The 16,190-nt window shown below is 42.4% G+C and overlaps 1 protein-coding gene across 1 annotated transcript in view; it reads left to right on the top strand.

Moving 5' to 3' along the window:
- The window catches only part of LOC126278882 (protein artichoke), a 513,902-nt gene extending 498,886 nt beyond the window's left edge, over positions 1 to 15,016 (top strand). Inside the window, exon 7 of the mRNA XM_049979157.1 lies at positions 14,396 to 15,016. Within this exon, the coding sequence (XP_049835114.1) occupies positions 14,396 to 15,016 (621 nt within the window). The remainder of the gene's footprint in view (positions 1 to 14,395) is intronic.
- Positions 15,017 to 16,190: the final 1,174 nt, after the last annotated feature.

The following is a 16,190-nucleotide window of genomic DNA, read 5'->3' as shown; positions in this document are numbered from 1 at the left end:
AATCTCAGATTAGCACTTGCAGCGTACGTAATCAATAATTTGCTGCATGTATCCCAAACTCTGTCCTCCTCTACAGTTTTTACCCTCTGTAGCTCCCTCTAGTACCACGGAAGATATTCGCTGATATCTTAAGAGATATCCTATCAGTCTGCCTCTCCTTCTTGTCAGAGTTTTCTATATGTTCCTTTCCTCGGAGATTCTGCGGAGAACCTCCTCATTTCTTATTTTATCAGTCAATCGAATTTTCATCATTTTTTTTGTAGCACCACAAAAATGGTACAAATGGCTCTGAGCACTGTGGGACTTAACTACTGAGGTCATCAGTCCCCTAGAACTTAGAACTACTTAAATCTTACTAGCCTAAGGACATCACACACATCCATGCCCGAGGCAGGATTCGAACCTGCGACCGTAGCGGTCCAGGCAGTTCCAGACTGTAGCGCCTAGAACCACTCGGCCACCCCGGCCTGCTGTACCACGACATCTGAAACTTTTTTTCGTAGTCCATGCTTCACTACCGTACGGTACATGCTCCAAAAGTATATTCTGAGAAATTTATTTCTCAAATTATGGCCAATGATTGATAGTAGCAAACTTCTCTTGCCCAGGATATCAACTCGATAATCCATTTCTTCACACATGTCCCGCAGCATGTCCCTACCAATCTCCTTAAAAGTACTGTAGATGCGATGTCACCGTTCTAGTACGTTTCTAGGTAGAGGAGGAGAAAACACTGCGTATTTCACAAATTCCACGCACAAAATCGCATGGGGTTAGATCGGGTGGTCATAATCCCGCCGCAAGCGCTCCATCAGTTTCTCTGTTTCTTGTTTAAGAATTCACGAACCTTATGCTGGATGTGGGGTGGAACAGTATACTGTTGGTACTGAACGAGGTGGGGCTGCGGTTAGCACACTGGACTCGCATTCGGGAGAACAACGACTCCCAACCGCGTCCGACCATCTTGATTTAGGTTTTCCGTGATTTCTCTAAATTGCTCAAGATTCCTTTGCAAGGGAACGGCCGATATCTTCCTTGACACAATTCGGGCTCGTGCTCCATCTCTAATGACCTCAATGTCGACGGAACGTTAATCTCAACCTCCCTTTCTCCCTTGAAGTTGGTAGATGAAATCCGCTCTTTCGGTTTCCAGTTGTGGCATGAGCCAGATACAAGTGTCCTGTACTGGCGTTTTCGCAGAAACAAAGGGACCATCAGCTCTAAATCGTGAGACTGCACAGAATACATTAACAGTTGGTGAATGTGAAATGTGCTGCATGATAGCGTGACGATTCTCTATCCCCCAGATTTGGAAATTGTGCTTGTTCACCGTACTATCCACAAAAAAAAAGCAGCCTTTATCACTGAAGATGAGTTTCGCACAAAACTTATCCTCTTCCACAGTCTGTTGCAACTGTACCGAAAATTCAAGGTCTCTGAATTTGTCATTTGGAGTCAGGGCTTGTACCAATTGCAATCGGTTCGTCGACTTCTGAAGACTTTGTGTGGAAGTTCCCTACGCGGACAGCCATTTCTTCAAACACTGCAAGCCGAGCCGCCGATTTCACCTTGCAAAGGCATTATCAAACTTTAAGTTGCGCATACCATCGTCGAATGGAGTTGACAGTTGGCGGATCTTTGTTGATCACCATTCTAAAGTGTCGTTGCATTGTTAACGGGAGACTGACGTGAATGCATTTCAAGCACAACTTACGGTTTTTGGGCCCCTGTCGCCATCTTGCATAAGTAACTCGCTGCTGCTCTCTTGTGGAAGAAATCTGAAGTGCGGCTCCAACAGTACTGAACTTTTTGATATTTTTGCAAAAAGTTTTTGAATTTGTGACAACATGTCAATCACCGAAAATGAATTTATGAAACGGTTTCAGTCATTTATAATAATCGTGTTACGTTTGGGAACATAAGTAGACTCTGTGCAACCAACACACCAAGGGAAACGTCATCTGGCTAAAGCAATAAGGGTGGCTGAAAGCAGAAATAAATGTAAATTTCCGGCCAGCAGAACATTGTTATTACTGGGAAAATGGTCCAAAAAAGAATACAGGAGCACAAAGTAAACTTTTGAGGGTGAGAAATGCAACGACTAAATCTAGCAGAATGTAGAAGAACACCTGTTGTTATCAGGAAACCTCACATTTCAATTCTGTAAGAGTCAGATCATGTCATCATCCATTAGGCACTATCATATGATGTACAGATAGACAACCGTCATTGTCAAACGCGACAGTATTTTGAAGTCGAAACAGAAAGATTTTAAGCTGCATGGTATCGTTCTCGTAAGGAAAAGGGAATGCCCAATCTGTCACTGTGGAACAAAGGGGCGTGTATACAGTAGCCGATCAGTCTATGAAATATCACTTAGGTAAGCAAAGGACCACTGTGCGTTCTGAAGTGATGCCACTGCCCACATCTAAAAATGTTTTCCGCAGGCAGTTACTTGTGACAAGACAAACATCGGTCGGTGGAAATCGCAGCCAGAGTTGAAATCTGATATAGTACTGGCGTTACTGTCAGCATACTGTGTTTTTCTATTTGCCGTGGGAACATGCAGACTGTAAACATTATCGGAAACTGTGGTTCTCAGTATTCCAGATGTGTTCCAAGAGGCCAAAAAATCTTTTCCTGCTAATAGAAATGTTGGTATTATCTATAGACATAGTGCATGTTATCCGAGTAGATTTAAGCTCGTAAATGGATCCTGTACGTGAATAAACAAAGTTCTGGTTTCGTCTGTAATGTGTGTCACGTTCGAACCCACGTTAATTTCTTTTCTTTTCTTTTTTTTGCCATAAGAGATGCATATTATGTCTACGAAGACCTCCATCGTATTATATGAATCACATTTCGATGATGTGCAGCTAATTCCCCACGGACGACACAACGGGAGTTTCGGCTATAAATCATTCAGAGTCACTTCTGGTGGAAAATGACATCCTTGGAGTAGAAAGCGTAACTCTTTTGTATCTGTTTGTTGTGATACGTGAGAAATATTCATACTGTTTCATTGACAGTATACGGTAAATGATTGAAAGTTTGTCGCAGCGAATTAGTTTTGCAAAAGTACCATTCATTGTAAAACACCCAAGCTCAAATATCTGCGCCACATTCATTTTAGTCGAGTCATGTGATTCATGCTCCGTCAATAGTCTTTCGTGAGCTCGTCATTGCTTTGCTCTTGTGGAAAGAGAGAACTTGACGGCGTCGGAGGCAGGGGCACGGTATGCCGTTCCTGAAGGCATTGCGCGTCCATGGATAAAACGTTATCGCGATACTGTAGATTCCAGTAGGAATGTGGGATCTGAACTTTGGAGTGTAAGAACGACTGTCTAGGTTAACGAACTTCTCAATACATCACGTTAAAATCCTTTTCTAAATGCAGTTCAGTTCAAATATACTACTCTGTCTCTTGGTTCGGAGGATAACGCTTCGTGTTTTCTATACTGTAAGCTAATTAACAGAGTAACGCGAACGAATGTGCACTAACGCATAAACAATCCAGTTCTTGTTACCAGGCAGTTGCCTACTAGACCGCCAATTATGCCAGTGAGCTAGGAATGTATATTATTACAGACTCGTACTTCCTTCCGCCGCTCACTCCACATCACGAATTAAGGTATTTTCACTAGGTCTGCAGCGCTACGAGTGACGCGGTTCATATTTCCTGAGTGTTTTTAGAGGGAGCGTAAAAAAGGTGTTACTTGTTCTGCTATGTTACTCCTTCTACTACACTAACAATTACAACTGTTCTTTACATTTATGTCCGCCCGATAGCTGAGTGGTCAGCTGTCTGTCACGCCAACGGACCGGATTCGATTTCCAGCTGGGTCGGAGATTTTAGATTTTCTCCGCTCGAGGACTGGGTATTGTGTTGTCCTCATTATCATTGCATCACTAGAAGGCAACGGGAAACCACCTCTAGAAGCACTTGTCTAGACGCTCATACGGTGGACTTCTCTGACGAGGCTTCCCCCATGATAAGACCTGCCATAAGCAGAACACAACGTTTCTTAAGTTTTACTTTTATGAACGGGTCCGGACACCCAGTAGTATGGCTGGCTCCCGAGTGCCATGGAAGTAGTTCAAATTTCAGCCATGACCATTTCTTATACTGTCAGGTTTGCCATAAACTTCAGTTGGACAATAGCTTAATAGCCTACAAAACGTTTATATCTGTTATTTATGCGGCTATGAAAGCTTACATGTCATCATAAACAAAATGTGCTTTATCCTTTCTATACAACCCAATTGACCTATGTGGGTTAGTAGTGAATCGTTCTTGTCCAATAGGTGGAGGAGATCACTTAGCGAAAAGTGTGCTTCCTGTATTTAAGTTATCCATCTATATCCTAGTGAGAGCCAAACGAATGCTAAAATATATTTTTGTAGTGCTGTATTGAATGCTAGTTAGTATCACCAAAAAGAGCAATATTTGCAATGTCCTGCTAAATCGAGGAATCTGTTGAAGGCCTTCTTCGGTATACATAATGATAATGAATGTGATGAAATCTAATGCGCTCTTGAGTGCTCATTTCTGCCCAGAATGACTATAGTACCTATTCACACAAGGAATTTACCTGAGAAATGGTCACCGAAAGCCGACATCACGTTCCCGTCTCACAGACAAAGCAAAGAAAGCCGTGTGTTTCAACTCAGATGTCTAAAACATGCCAGCTCTACAGAAATCGACAGTTACAGAAAGAAATATGTGTTTCACTTCCTTGCATCGATAAATTAACGTTAATGTAGTGGGTGATGATAATTTGTGAACATGTCGACTCCTTTCTGATTCATGCATGTAATATCAGGCGGGAATCATATACTGCGCGGCTGTTCTACATGCTTCTTAACCAGAGCACTTCCACCTTGGTCTTTCTTTCTCGTTGTTCCCGCTTGGTTCTTCTACATATTATATATTATATTATATTCTTATATAGTTTATACCTATTTTTCTGAAAATTCCAAACGTCCTGCACTGTTATCGAACGTTCTATCCAGGACGACAAACCCTAAGAATTTGTCTCGATTTTTTAAAGTCTAGCTTTCTTTATCAAGTGCTACCTCACTACTGCTTCTGTGGTTCCTTTACCTATCCCAAACCAAACTCATCATCATGTAACATATCCTAAATTTTCTTTTCCTTTCTTCAGTTAGTAATTATTATCAGCAATTTTGATGAATGAGCTGTTAAACTAGTTCTGCAGTAGTTCTCGCGCTTATGTACACTTCATATCTTCACACACTCCCAACTCTTTAAGACAAGGCTGCAAACGCGAACTGCTCACTTGCTTGGTTACTGGCACAGCGGACAGTATGGCCACGGTGAGGGCGCAATATGCGCGCAGCTGGTCTGCGTCGCTGGAGAACCTTTCTCGCTGGTCGCATGTGAAGAAAACATAGCTATTTCAGCCCATAGATTTAAGCCGTCCTCTCACGGGACATTAACGCTGACGTGGACTTGGAGCTGTACGAGAATCGTGACTCACTTTCAATCACCTACCACGTGATAATTTTTGGCATATTTCGGCATCGTGCAAAGAAACGCGTAACCAATAAGAGGCAAGAACGTTCTCTCTAAATCATAAACAGACATTGAGAGACGCCATATGGGATTTAACTGTTTTCAGTTGAAGCCCATATTTGGTGGGGTTCATATTATAACTTAACTCCTATTAACATCTGCCGTTTTAGAGCACCACCACATTGAGGATAACTCGAAAACGTATCGTTATTGGTAGGTTTTGTTGTAGTAAGGGACGGGAAGTGACATATCGGTGGTTAAATATTTTTCGTTTTACAAGTTATTTGTTACGGAAGTATGCCAGTTCAAGGCAACGGCACACTGAAGCTTCATCAGAAACGCATTACTCTTGGCACGATTTGTTGTAACTAAATGTCAGATAATAGCATATTGGCGATTATAGCATTTAAAACCTATTCATATGAGATAAGAGTTCAGCGAAGCGTAGTAGATAGAGCTGCAGACGAACTACATAATGTGTACATGGTTCGTATGTTACTACACCTACACCATTTTTATTCATATTCATGTTTTATAAAAGGTTCTGGAAATTCCTTGACAATTTAATGGAAGTATGTCCTGTAATACTGGGTGCTTTGTAAATGTAAGTGCACTCAGGAATGAGTTTGTTTATTTCGTGAACGTATCTGGGAACATAGAAAAACGAATAGGAAGATTTCTTTCTATATCACTACCGGATTCAACCGCAATTCACTAATTATTTGGTCATCCAAAGATGGTTCTAGATTTTGGAAAACGCAATTCTTTTACATTTGTTGTTTATGATTGCACGCTCGCACACACACACACACACACACACACACACACACACACACACACACACACACACACACATTAACAGACAAAGAACAGATGGTTTGAATGCGAAAATCTTAGTTTACGCTTTACAGTGACTGTTATTAATATCGAATGGTACAACAAGCTCACTCTTACTAGTCAGTCTTTATTTATATCCATGGCGCATTTTGAAGGCTTAAACCTCCATCACCAGGTGGATTTACACTCGTTAGAATGACATATGTGTGTGTTGTGTAACGATGTTGGGGTAAATCGGGGCACTGTGTAATGGTGAAGCAAAAATACAGTCCCAGAACGTGGATTTGTGGAGGATATTCACTAAAATCTAAATGTATATGTATAGGTGAAAATAAACAAGTAAAATAGAGTGTCTACAGTGGTCACAGGCTCCTTTCGCCATCGTCACACATCACACGTAAACTGTCATATTTTGTGAACATCGATGGCGTTGAGAACTATTAGGCGCAAAGTATATCTAGCAAAACAGAAATGTTATTTCGAAGTAGACAAACCTCGTAACAACACCATTGATTTGGAATAAGTTTTAGACGATTGTGGAGATTTTAGTTTTTGTAAAAATGTATGAAATTAAAAATGGTTCTGTAAGCCCCTCGAAATATTCGTTCCAACGCAAGTATTGAGCAACACAAACAAAGATGCCCACAATTCCTTAAAACATATTAAAAAATCATTATGCGTTATGATGTCTTTGTAGTCTGAGGTAATGTTTCCGTTTTGCTATATGTTCGTTGCACCTATTAGTTTCCGAATACCGTCTTTGTTTACAAAATATGACAGTTTACATGTAATGTGTTACGCTAGTCAAAGCAACCTTTGACCACTAAAGATAATCTATCTTACTTGTACATTTTCACCTTTAGATGAACGTTTAGTTTTGAGTCACAAACCTCCACAAAACCATGTTACGGAACAGTGCTTTAGTTTCTCCACTAGACAGTGCCCCAAGTCACATCAAAATTATCACACCACACTCATATATTTATGTCATACTAATACATCTAAATCCACCTGCTGATAGAGGCTTAAACCTTCGACACGCGTTTTGGAAATACCTAACAGTTACTGTTAACAGTAAACGTTTTGTTTCATTCGAATAGATACTTGTTATCAAACCATTTACATCAGTGCTTTCGTCCACACTCAGGGAGGATTAAAATGCTTACTCTTTCTTTTAATTGCCCTTCCAAGTCGTTCGCAGTACTTCAACACATTTGCCAAGAGTTCTCCTTGAAAGACGCAGCGTTTAGAGACGAGGAACTTCCGTCAGATATAAAATTGCTGCCGCAAACATAATACATTATTTCACAAATTTTCCATAGCTGAAAGGTCGGACTGCCTCCATTACGCAAGAGCTATGAAATATTTCAGTTTCGTAGCACTATCATTAATGAACAAACGATTTTCTTCTTGTACATACGTTTCAAAGATGAGATGAAATGGTGTGCGAAACCATATATTTGTAGATAAATGTAATGATCTCAAAAAATTTGATGTCTCTAAGTATCTGAGTTAGAACTTCTTTTTCTCTGTTCCATCTTTGTTCGAGAAGCATGGCTTTCTTTTCTTCATTATTCAAAGTGATAACTATAATGTCCCAATAAGCAATTGGAAATGTTGGGAAATGTTGATGAATATTGTACTTGAAGACTAGAAATATTAAAAGTTCCAAGAGTCAAATCACACATTTATTAGGAGAAAATTATCTTTTTGGTAAATGTTATCTGTTTGCTAAATATTGAGAGGATATTTAGATACTGTCTAATTTTTTGTAAGTATTGTTTGTATCCCACAAATTGAGAAGCTGTTTTGATACCGAAAAACTATGCTGCTCACCTCATCACTGAAAAAATAGTGTAACGAATAAGAGAATAAATAATTTATTAAGAATTTTCTAGGTGCCTTACCAAGGATCTGACTGCTTGTAGGTGCTAATAAGAAATTTTTATGTCATTCCAACATTTTGCTGGATAAGACACCAGAAACTTGAATTAGATCAAAATTTACTCAGGTTTCTGTCACAGTTGCGTGCAGTTTCTTGGGTATGACTAGTTTCTAACCTTAAAATTCAATTTAAAACCACGCCTATCATTGTTGGAACATAATTCCCCCGATTCCGTTACATATGATATATAGAATACGGATCCACATAACAAATGTTAACTTGTACGACATCATAATACAATAAAGACTCCCCGTGCTGTTGTGAAATGAATGGTAACCGGTAACATTGTCGACATATCTCATTGTTTAGCAACTGAAAAACAAGGCTTGCCTTTCAGATGAAGTACTGCAAGCCATATATCAGCCCAGGTTTTTATATTTAGATACTGTGAAATTTTCAATTCTTCTACTTCAGAGTATGAAGTTTAGGTAGCTATTTGAGATGGATGAGTATGAGACAGTCTCATCATATTACACTTGGAGATCTTACATTGACAACAATGTTTCAGCAATATCCTTAAAACTGAAAACGTCAGCTGTACGCATTGTCATTATAACTACGTAGAGGAGTACATCGCAACAGCTCACTCACGATCTTGTGTATACCTTTCTTCAGCAATGCGCCATGTGCTAATCAATGCTTGAAATAAGTTCTCCATATCTAGAGACGTGTAACAGAGTACCAAGAACAGAAATCATAGAAATTCCGCACCGGCGCTTTTGACACCCGAAAACCATCGTTCCCTGGGTTATCCTGATAAAGAATAAAGATTTTTGAAAACTGGAAAATGGCGTTTCTAGACAGATGGCTAAAGAATTTGCAGTTAAAAGTTTCTGTGGTTGATTATATGTACAATTGAGGCCTATGGTGCAAAATGGCTGAAATCCAGGTTCTTGCCGTTTTCTGCATAAATATGGTAACTTTTAATCTCTGATTTCGTTAACTGATAGTGATATCGAAAATAGTTTCTACGTTCTCCGAGAATACCATCTCAAGAACATACGGTAAAAATTACAATTTGGCACGAAGAGAAATTGCGGAATCACCACATTCTGCCCTCATAATATCATCTTAAGTGGAAAAAGCGTTCGACAATGTAAAATGGTGCAAGCTGTTCGAGATCCTGAAAAAAAAGTAGGGGTAAGCTATAGGGACAGACGAGTCATATACAATATGTACAACAACCAAGAGGGACAATCAAGAACGAAGTGCTCGTATTAAGAAGGGTGTAAGACAAGGCTATAGCCTTTCGCCCCTACTCTTCAATCTGTACATCCAGGAAGCAATGATGGAAATAAAAGAAAGGTTCAGGAGTTGAATTAAAATACAAGGTGAAAGGATATCAATTATACGATTCGCTGATGACATTGCTATCCTGAGTGAAAGTGAAGAAGAATTAAATGATCTGCTGAACGGAATGAACAGTCTAATGACTACACAGTATGGTTTGAGAGTAAATCGGAGGAAGACGAAGGTAATGAGAAGTAGTAGAAATTCGAAAAGCGAGAAACTTAACATCAGGATTGATGGTCAGGAAGTAGATGAATTCTTCTACCTAGGCTGTAAAATAACCAATGACGGACGGAGCAAGGAGGACATCAAAAGCAGACTCGCTATGGCAAAAAAGCATTTCTGGCCAAGAGAAGTCTACTAATATCAAATACCGGCCTTAATTTGAGGAAGAAATTGCTTAGGATGTACGTCTGGAGTACAGCATTGTATGGTAGTGAAACATGGACTGTGGGAAAACCGGAACAGAAGAGAATCGAAGCATTTGAGATGTGGTGCTATAGACGAATGTTGAAAATTAGGTGGACTGGTAAGGTAAGGAATGAGGAGGTTCTACGCAGAATTGGAGAGGAAAGGAATATGTGGAAAACACTGATAAAGAGAAGGGACAGGCTGATAGGACATCTGCTAAGACATGAGGGAATGACTTCCATGGTACTAGAGGGAGCTGTAGAGGGCAAAAACGGTAGAGGAAGACAGAGATTGGAATACGTCAAGCAAATAATTGAGGACGTAGGTTGCAAGTGCTACTCTGAGATGAAGAGGTTAGCACAGGAAAGGAATTCGTGGCGGGCCGCATCGAACCAGTCAGTAGACTGATGACCAAAAATAAAAAAAAGTGCACACGGTAAAAATTGAGATTTGCTATGAATAGAAATGGCAAAAGATTCCATCACGTTTATGTCCCGACAACCAAATTGGCCTGATGTAGATCCTACGGAACCCATGAGGGTTGCTATCGTGTGCCATCACTGCCTACCAACTCAGTGGCCCATTATTTACGCGAATTACGTGACCTGTGCGTCGATATCTAACACACAATCAGTGCAGTATTTCGTTCCAAAGACTGACATACATACGATTAAGCAGGTGGTCATAACGTTTTGCATCTTCAGAATATATCCACACACTACAGACAGTTTAAGATATAACGAGTTACAGACATCAACCAAACATGTGCACTATTATTCTAACATATAAAATAACGCCATTTTCATTAATGATTAAAGCCACGGTGGAAGGCAGACGAGCATAGCCCTGTTGTGTTCCACGAGACAGAACACAGACTCTGGCACATTGCATTGTCACTAGAGTAGCAGTAAAAAAGATGGGCCGATCAGGATTTCTCAGTGATATGGGGAGTGGACTGCTCAGTGCATATAATCTGAGTAACGGATCCACCAGTGCCTTGTAAACCGTTGTAAAGCTGCCACTGGTGGTGATGTGGCTGTGAAGTGGAAACGTGAATGATGAGGTAAACTATGAGCAGGCACACCCCATGTGCTCACAAACAGGAAACGTCAGTCATTGTGATGTGTCGTTGTAAAAATGACAAGAAATCAGGGGTAGGAATCACTTGTGAGTTGGCAAAAGTTAGCAGCATTCCATCTAGCACAACGATTATGAGTGTGCAGTTAAAAAGAATGCTTTAAAATGGTCTATGAGTTCCTCATAAGCCACATTTTTCTGTAGTCAGTGCTAAGCAGTGCCACTGGACAGTGGATGACTGGAAAAGAGTGATTTTGAATCAAGAATCAAGATATCTTAAGGCAGTCCGCGATGAAGGGGTTTGGGTTTGACAAATTCCTGGAGCACTTTACCTATCATCAAGTCTAATGCCAAAAGTGAAGTACAGAGGAGGTGGTGCTACGTTAAGGAAATGTTTTTGATGGTTAGGTTTGAGCATAGTCGTACTACTAGCCAAAGTACTAAAGAACGCTCAGTTCTGTCGTGAGAGAAGCGTGGACACAAACCCAGTGTTACATACATAAATTACACACATTTATTCAACAATAAATTACCAACAAAGAATAGCCTGAATAGTTCAAAAAATTTTCAAATGGCATTGACGTCGTAACCAAAGGAACGGCATAGCCTCCAAACAAACGGCCTTGTTCACCGCTGCCTTGAAAGAATATTAACGCTGCCATAAGCAAAATTAACGTCCACTAACAGACATAAAGATACTTTTGGTTAGATAGTGAGCGTTTTGGCTATGCGCATGCATCATCACATTTGCTGTGCCATGTTTTAGGCTATGTGAAGTACTTTGACTAAAGTGTACTTAACAAGGGCAGGACGTGAAACGGGTCGACTTGGAGCAGGAGAGGCACCACACGACATTTTAATTTCCACTGTCTGTACTCTTACAAATAAATTCATAAACCTTTGTCAGCATGACCCGGAAGGATTCAGGCTTCACACTCATAGCAGTGGAAGCAGAAAAACATAACAAAATAAAATGTGTTTTACGTATGAAGTTTCGTCTTTTTTTCACTTACTATTGGCTACATTTGTTGCTATAGGTAAACTTTTCTTCATAAGTAAGAGAGATCCTTTGATGAATTTTGCACAGCATACAAAGCCTACTCACTGGTTTATGACACTCCAGAATTGGTTTACTTTACGAAAAAATGAATGAGCTGTTTCATTTTAAACTTCATGCTCCGAAAGAACTCACATTTAATTAATTAATTAATTAATTAATTAATTAATTAATTCAATTTTTACCAGAGCTCTTAATAGCGTTGGAAAATTCTAGATTTTCATACAGCTGTAAGTATGGTTGGTATGCTGTGCAAAATTCATCGAAGGATCTCTCTTAATTATGAAGGAAAGTGTACCTATAGCAACCAATGCAGCCAACAGTAAGGGGAAGGATGATGAAATTTCACATGTAAGAGAATTGTATTTTGCTACGTTTTTGAAAATTTCACTGCTATGAGTTTAAAGTCTGAAACCTTCCTGGTCGGGCTCACAAGGGTTTATGAATTTCACAATGAGATTTTTACTCTGCAGCGCAGTGTGCGCTGTTAGGAAACTTTCCTGGCAGATTAAAACTGACTGCCGGACCGAGACTTGGAATCGGGAACTTTGCCTTTCGCGGGCAAGTGCTCTACCATCTCAGCTAGCGAAGCACGACTCACGCCCGTCCTCACATCTGTTCTTCCTCCAGGACCCCGTCTCCTGCTTTCCAAACTTCACAGAAGCTCTCCTGCGAACCTAGCAGAACTAGCGCACCTGGAAGAAAGGATATTGCGGAGACATGGTTTATGCATAGCCTGGGGAATGTTTCCAGAATGAGATTTTCACTCTGCAGCGGAGTGTGCGCTGTTATGAAACTTTCCTGGCAGTGAGTCATGCTTGGGTGATGATGGTAGAGCACTTGCCAGCGAAAGGCAGAGGTCTCGAGTTCAAGCCTCGGTCCGGCACAGGGTTTTAATCTGCCAGGAAAATTCATAAATTTATTTGTAAAAGTATGTTGTTGTTGTGGTCTTCAGTCCTGAGACTGGTTTGACGCAGCTCTCCATGCTACTCTATCCTGTGCAAGCTTCTTCATCTCCCAGTACTTACTGCAACCTACATCCTTCTGAATCTGATTTGTGTATTCGTCTCTTGGTCTCCCTCAACGATTTTTACCCTCCACGCTGCCCTCCAGTGCTAAATTTGTGATCCCATGATGCATCAGAACATGTCCTACCAACCGGTCCCTTCTTCTTGTCAAGTTGTACCCAAAATTCCTCTTCTCGCCAATTCTATTCAATACCTTAGTTATGTGATCTACCGATCTAACTTTTAGCATTCTTCTGTACTGAGTGTACTCTATATTTTCATAAATAAAGATCTGTAGCGTCAGCCACTAACCGGACAAGGGTACATCTAGAACCCGAGGCTCAAGGATGCAACAGTTCTGTTTTGTAAACACTCTTATCGCTTGGCGTTGGCGGCGCGCCAGGGGGGACGTGCAGCACACCTAGATCTACTAGTGTGCGCGTCCGGGATAACGTTCCGCTGGCCACTGCGAAAACTCTAAGTCCTTATCTAAGGTCAATGGCCGGCCATGGCAGCCGAGCGGTTCTAGGCGCTACAGTTTGGAACCGCGCCACCGCTACGGTCGCAGGTTCTAATCCTGCCTCGGGAATGGACTTGTGTGATGTCCTTAGGTTAGTTAGGTTTAAGTAGTTCTACGTTCTAGGGGACTGATGTCCTTAGAAGTTAAATCCCTTAGTTCTCAGAGCCATTTGAATCATTAAGGTCAATGTCCTCGCACAGTGTATTAGCGAGCGCCCTCTCACGCTACGATCAGTCTGTGTCTTGCTGCTGCACAGGCAACTGCATCGAACGCCTCCATCATGCCCTATAGGAGGTATCGTCGCACCCGCACAACGGTCTACAAGACCATAGAAAACATTGAACTTACTACTATATCAGGAGACAAGAAAAATCGCATTCCAGTGAAGAGTGTTGCCGCCCACGCGCTCGCCGATGGACCTTGTGTATTTCTTGGATGTTCCCTTAATTTTTATTTAGATATAAACGACACTTTCTCACACGGACAAGGATGGTTCACCGTTGCCGTAGTAAGAGGTGGTAGCTGAGTTTCTAGCTTGTAACAGTATAGACAATGAAAATTAAAATATCCTGTGCTGCCTCTCCTGCTCAAAGTCTGTCCCTTTGACGTCCTACCCCCCGTAAGTACGGGCTACCTCGTATGTTCGTAGTAATTTTATATGTTTGCACCGTTGAGAGTGGTTCGTTTTCATTTGGGCACATTTCCGGGCCGGCAGGTTCGCGGCACGATGCTGGACCGAGGCGCGAGGTCTGCGCGGCTGGTGCGCCTCACGGCGGACACCCGCTACCTCATCTGCGTGGCAGCGCTCGGCGACTGGCAGTCGTCCGCGGAGGACCTGTGGGGCGCTGCCGGCTCGCCGGGCGCGGACGGCGAGGTGTCGGCGACGGGCACGCTGGCAGAGGGCGACGCCGCCGCCGCCGGCAACGGCAACGGCAACGGCTCGTCCAACGCGGCGGCGCTGCCGGTGTTGCGCGAGTCCACCAGCACGCGCTGCACCGAGGTGCGCACGCTGGCCGAGCCGGAGGGCGGCGCCGGGCTGCCGGGCGTCGGCGGCGGCGTCGGGGGCGGCGCCGTGGGCGCGGGCGGCGTCGGCGCCGGAGCCGGCTCCGTGCTGACGCGCCGCCTCGGCCTCATCGTCGGCTCCTGCATGGGCTGCGTCGTCTTCGTGGCGCTCGTCTCGGTGCTGGGCTACCTCAAGATCAAGAAGCAGCGCCAGCAGGCGAAGCGCGAGCCGCAGCTGCCGCAGGAGTACATCAGCTACCGCCACTTCTCCATACAGAGCGGCGAGCTGCCCGGCAGCGCCGTCGGCATAGGCAACACCTCGCTCAACTCTTAACCCCGCTGTGCTCTGCTCCACTGTGCTTGCTGATTTGCTCAACACTTTCGGGAAGGTACAAGGAAGTGCGCAATATTTTTAAATCTCGGTGCACTCTTCAGGCAAAGACGATTAGGCTACTTGTGTCGGATAAATGCGTGTTTCACTGCCGAAACGTCGCACGTCAGCTCCGTGACTTCTGTTCATAGTCTCGCTGCCCTGCAATTCACATTTGATGTACAGAACACATCCGAAGACGAGTGTTACTCGATTTCTTACTATCGATTTCGCTCCTGGACGCGAGCATCCGTCGATATGCACTGCCTTTTTGACAGAACGTTATAACTTAAAAGGAAAATGTTGAATTGACGATGGTATCGGGCTGTGTTTTTGATTTATAAGGTGTTGCTGGAGCGCTCCCGCATCTGATGAGCGAAACTGCTAAATATATATCGAACAATAAGCGACCTGCATCTGCGTTGTGCACATTAATTACAATGGTTCAGCGTCCCCAGCAGACTGTGGCTGCGTTTGCAAAATTTGTATTTGGCTTTTAGTTTACCTCTCGTCCGTGGAGACCGTGGGGAATAACATTTTGTTGGTTGCTGTGGTGTAACCGATAGCTGAAGGGGTTGTTCACTTCACATGAAGGAACTGTTATGACACTCTACCAACGGCGAGGGCTCAGAGAATGCGCGGTTCATGTCTGATTTCGTGTTTTTGTTTAATCTGTTAAGAGCAGCCGAACTAGTGTACAGACACTTCCTGGTGGACTGCAATTGATCGCTGAATGGGTATTGGAACCTGGAACCTTTCCCTTTCTCCAATAAATGTTCTAAAAACCGATGTGTCCCCTCCTGGATACCTCAGTCGCCGAAAGACAAACGATCCGGATTCGAATGCCGATCCGGCACACAGTTTTAATTTGCCACAGTCAAAACAGTTTACATTCTCTGTCTGATTAAGCCAAGTGGTTATAAACCAGTCCCTGTCACAGATCAAAGAACTTTTGAAAGTGAGTTACTGTCTAAGCGATGTCATCAACGTCACTGTGAGAAACCTGGTACTTTTTTACTGTAAGCTTCTTTACTGTAGTTTTTTTGACATGTAACAAACACGTTTGATGGCTTGTCCATCCCTAGATGCTCAACTGAAACACTCAAAGCGAATTTTTATGTATGTTAGAGATCATTCG

The sequence above is a fragment of the Schistocerca gregaria genome, chromosome 6 (genome assembly GCF_023897955.1).
Source record: "Schistocerca gregaria isolate iqSchGreg1 chromosome 6, iqSchGreg1.2, whole genome shotgun sequence".
NCBI lineage: Eukaryota > Metazoa > Arthropoda > Insecta > Orthoptera > Acrididae > Schistocerca > Schistocerca gregaria.
Note: the sequence above shows the minus strand (reverse complement) of the source record. Positions and strands in the feature narration are given on the sequence as shown.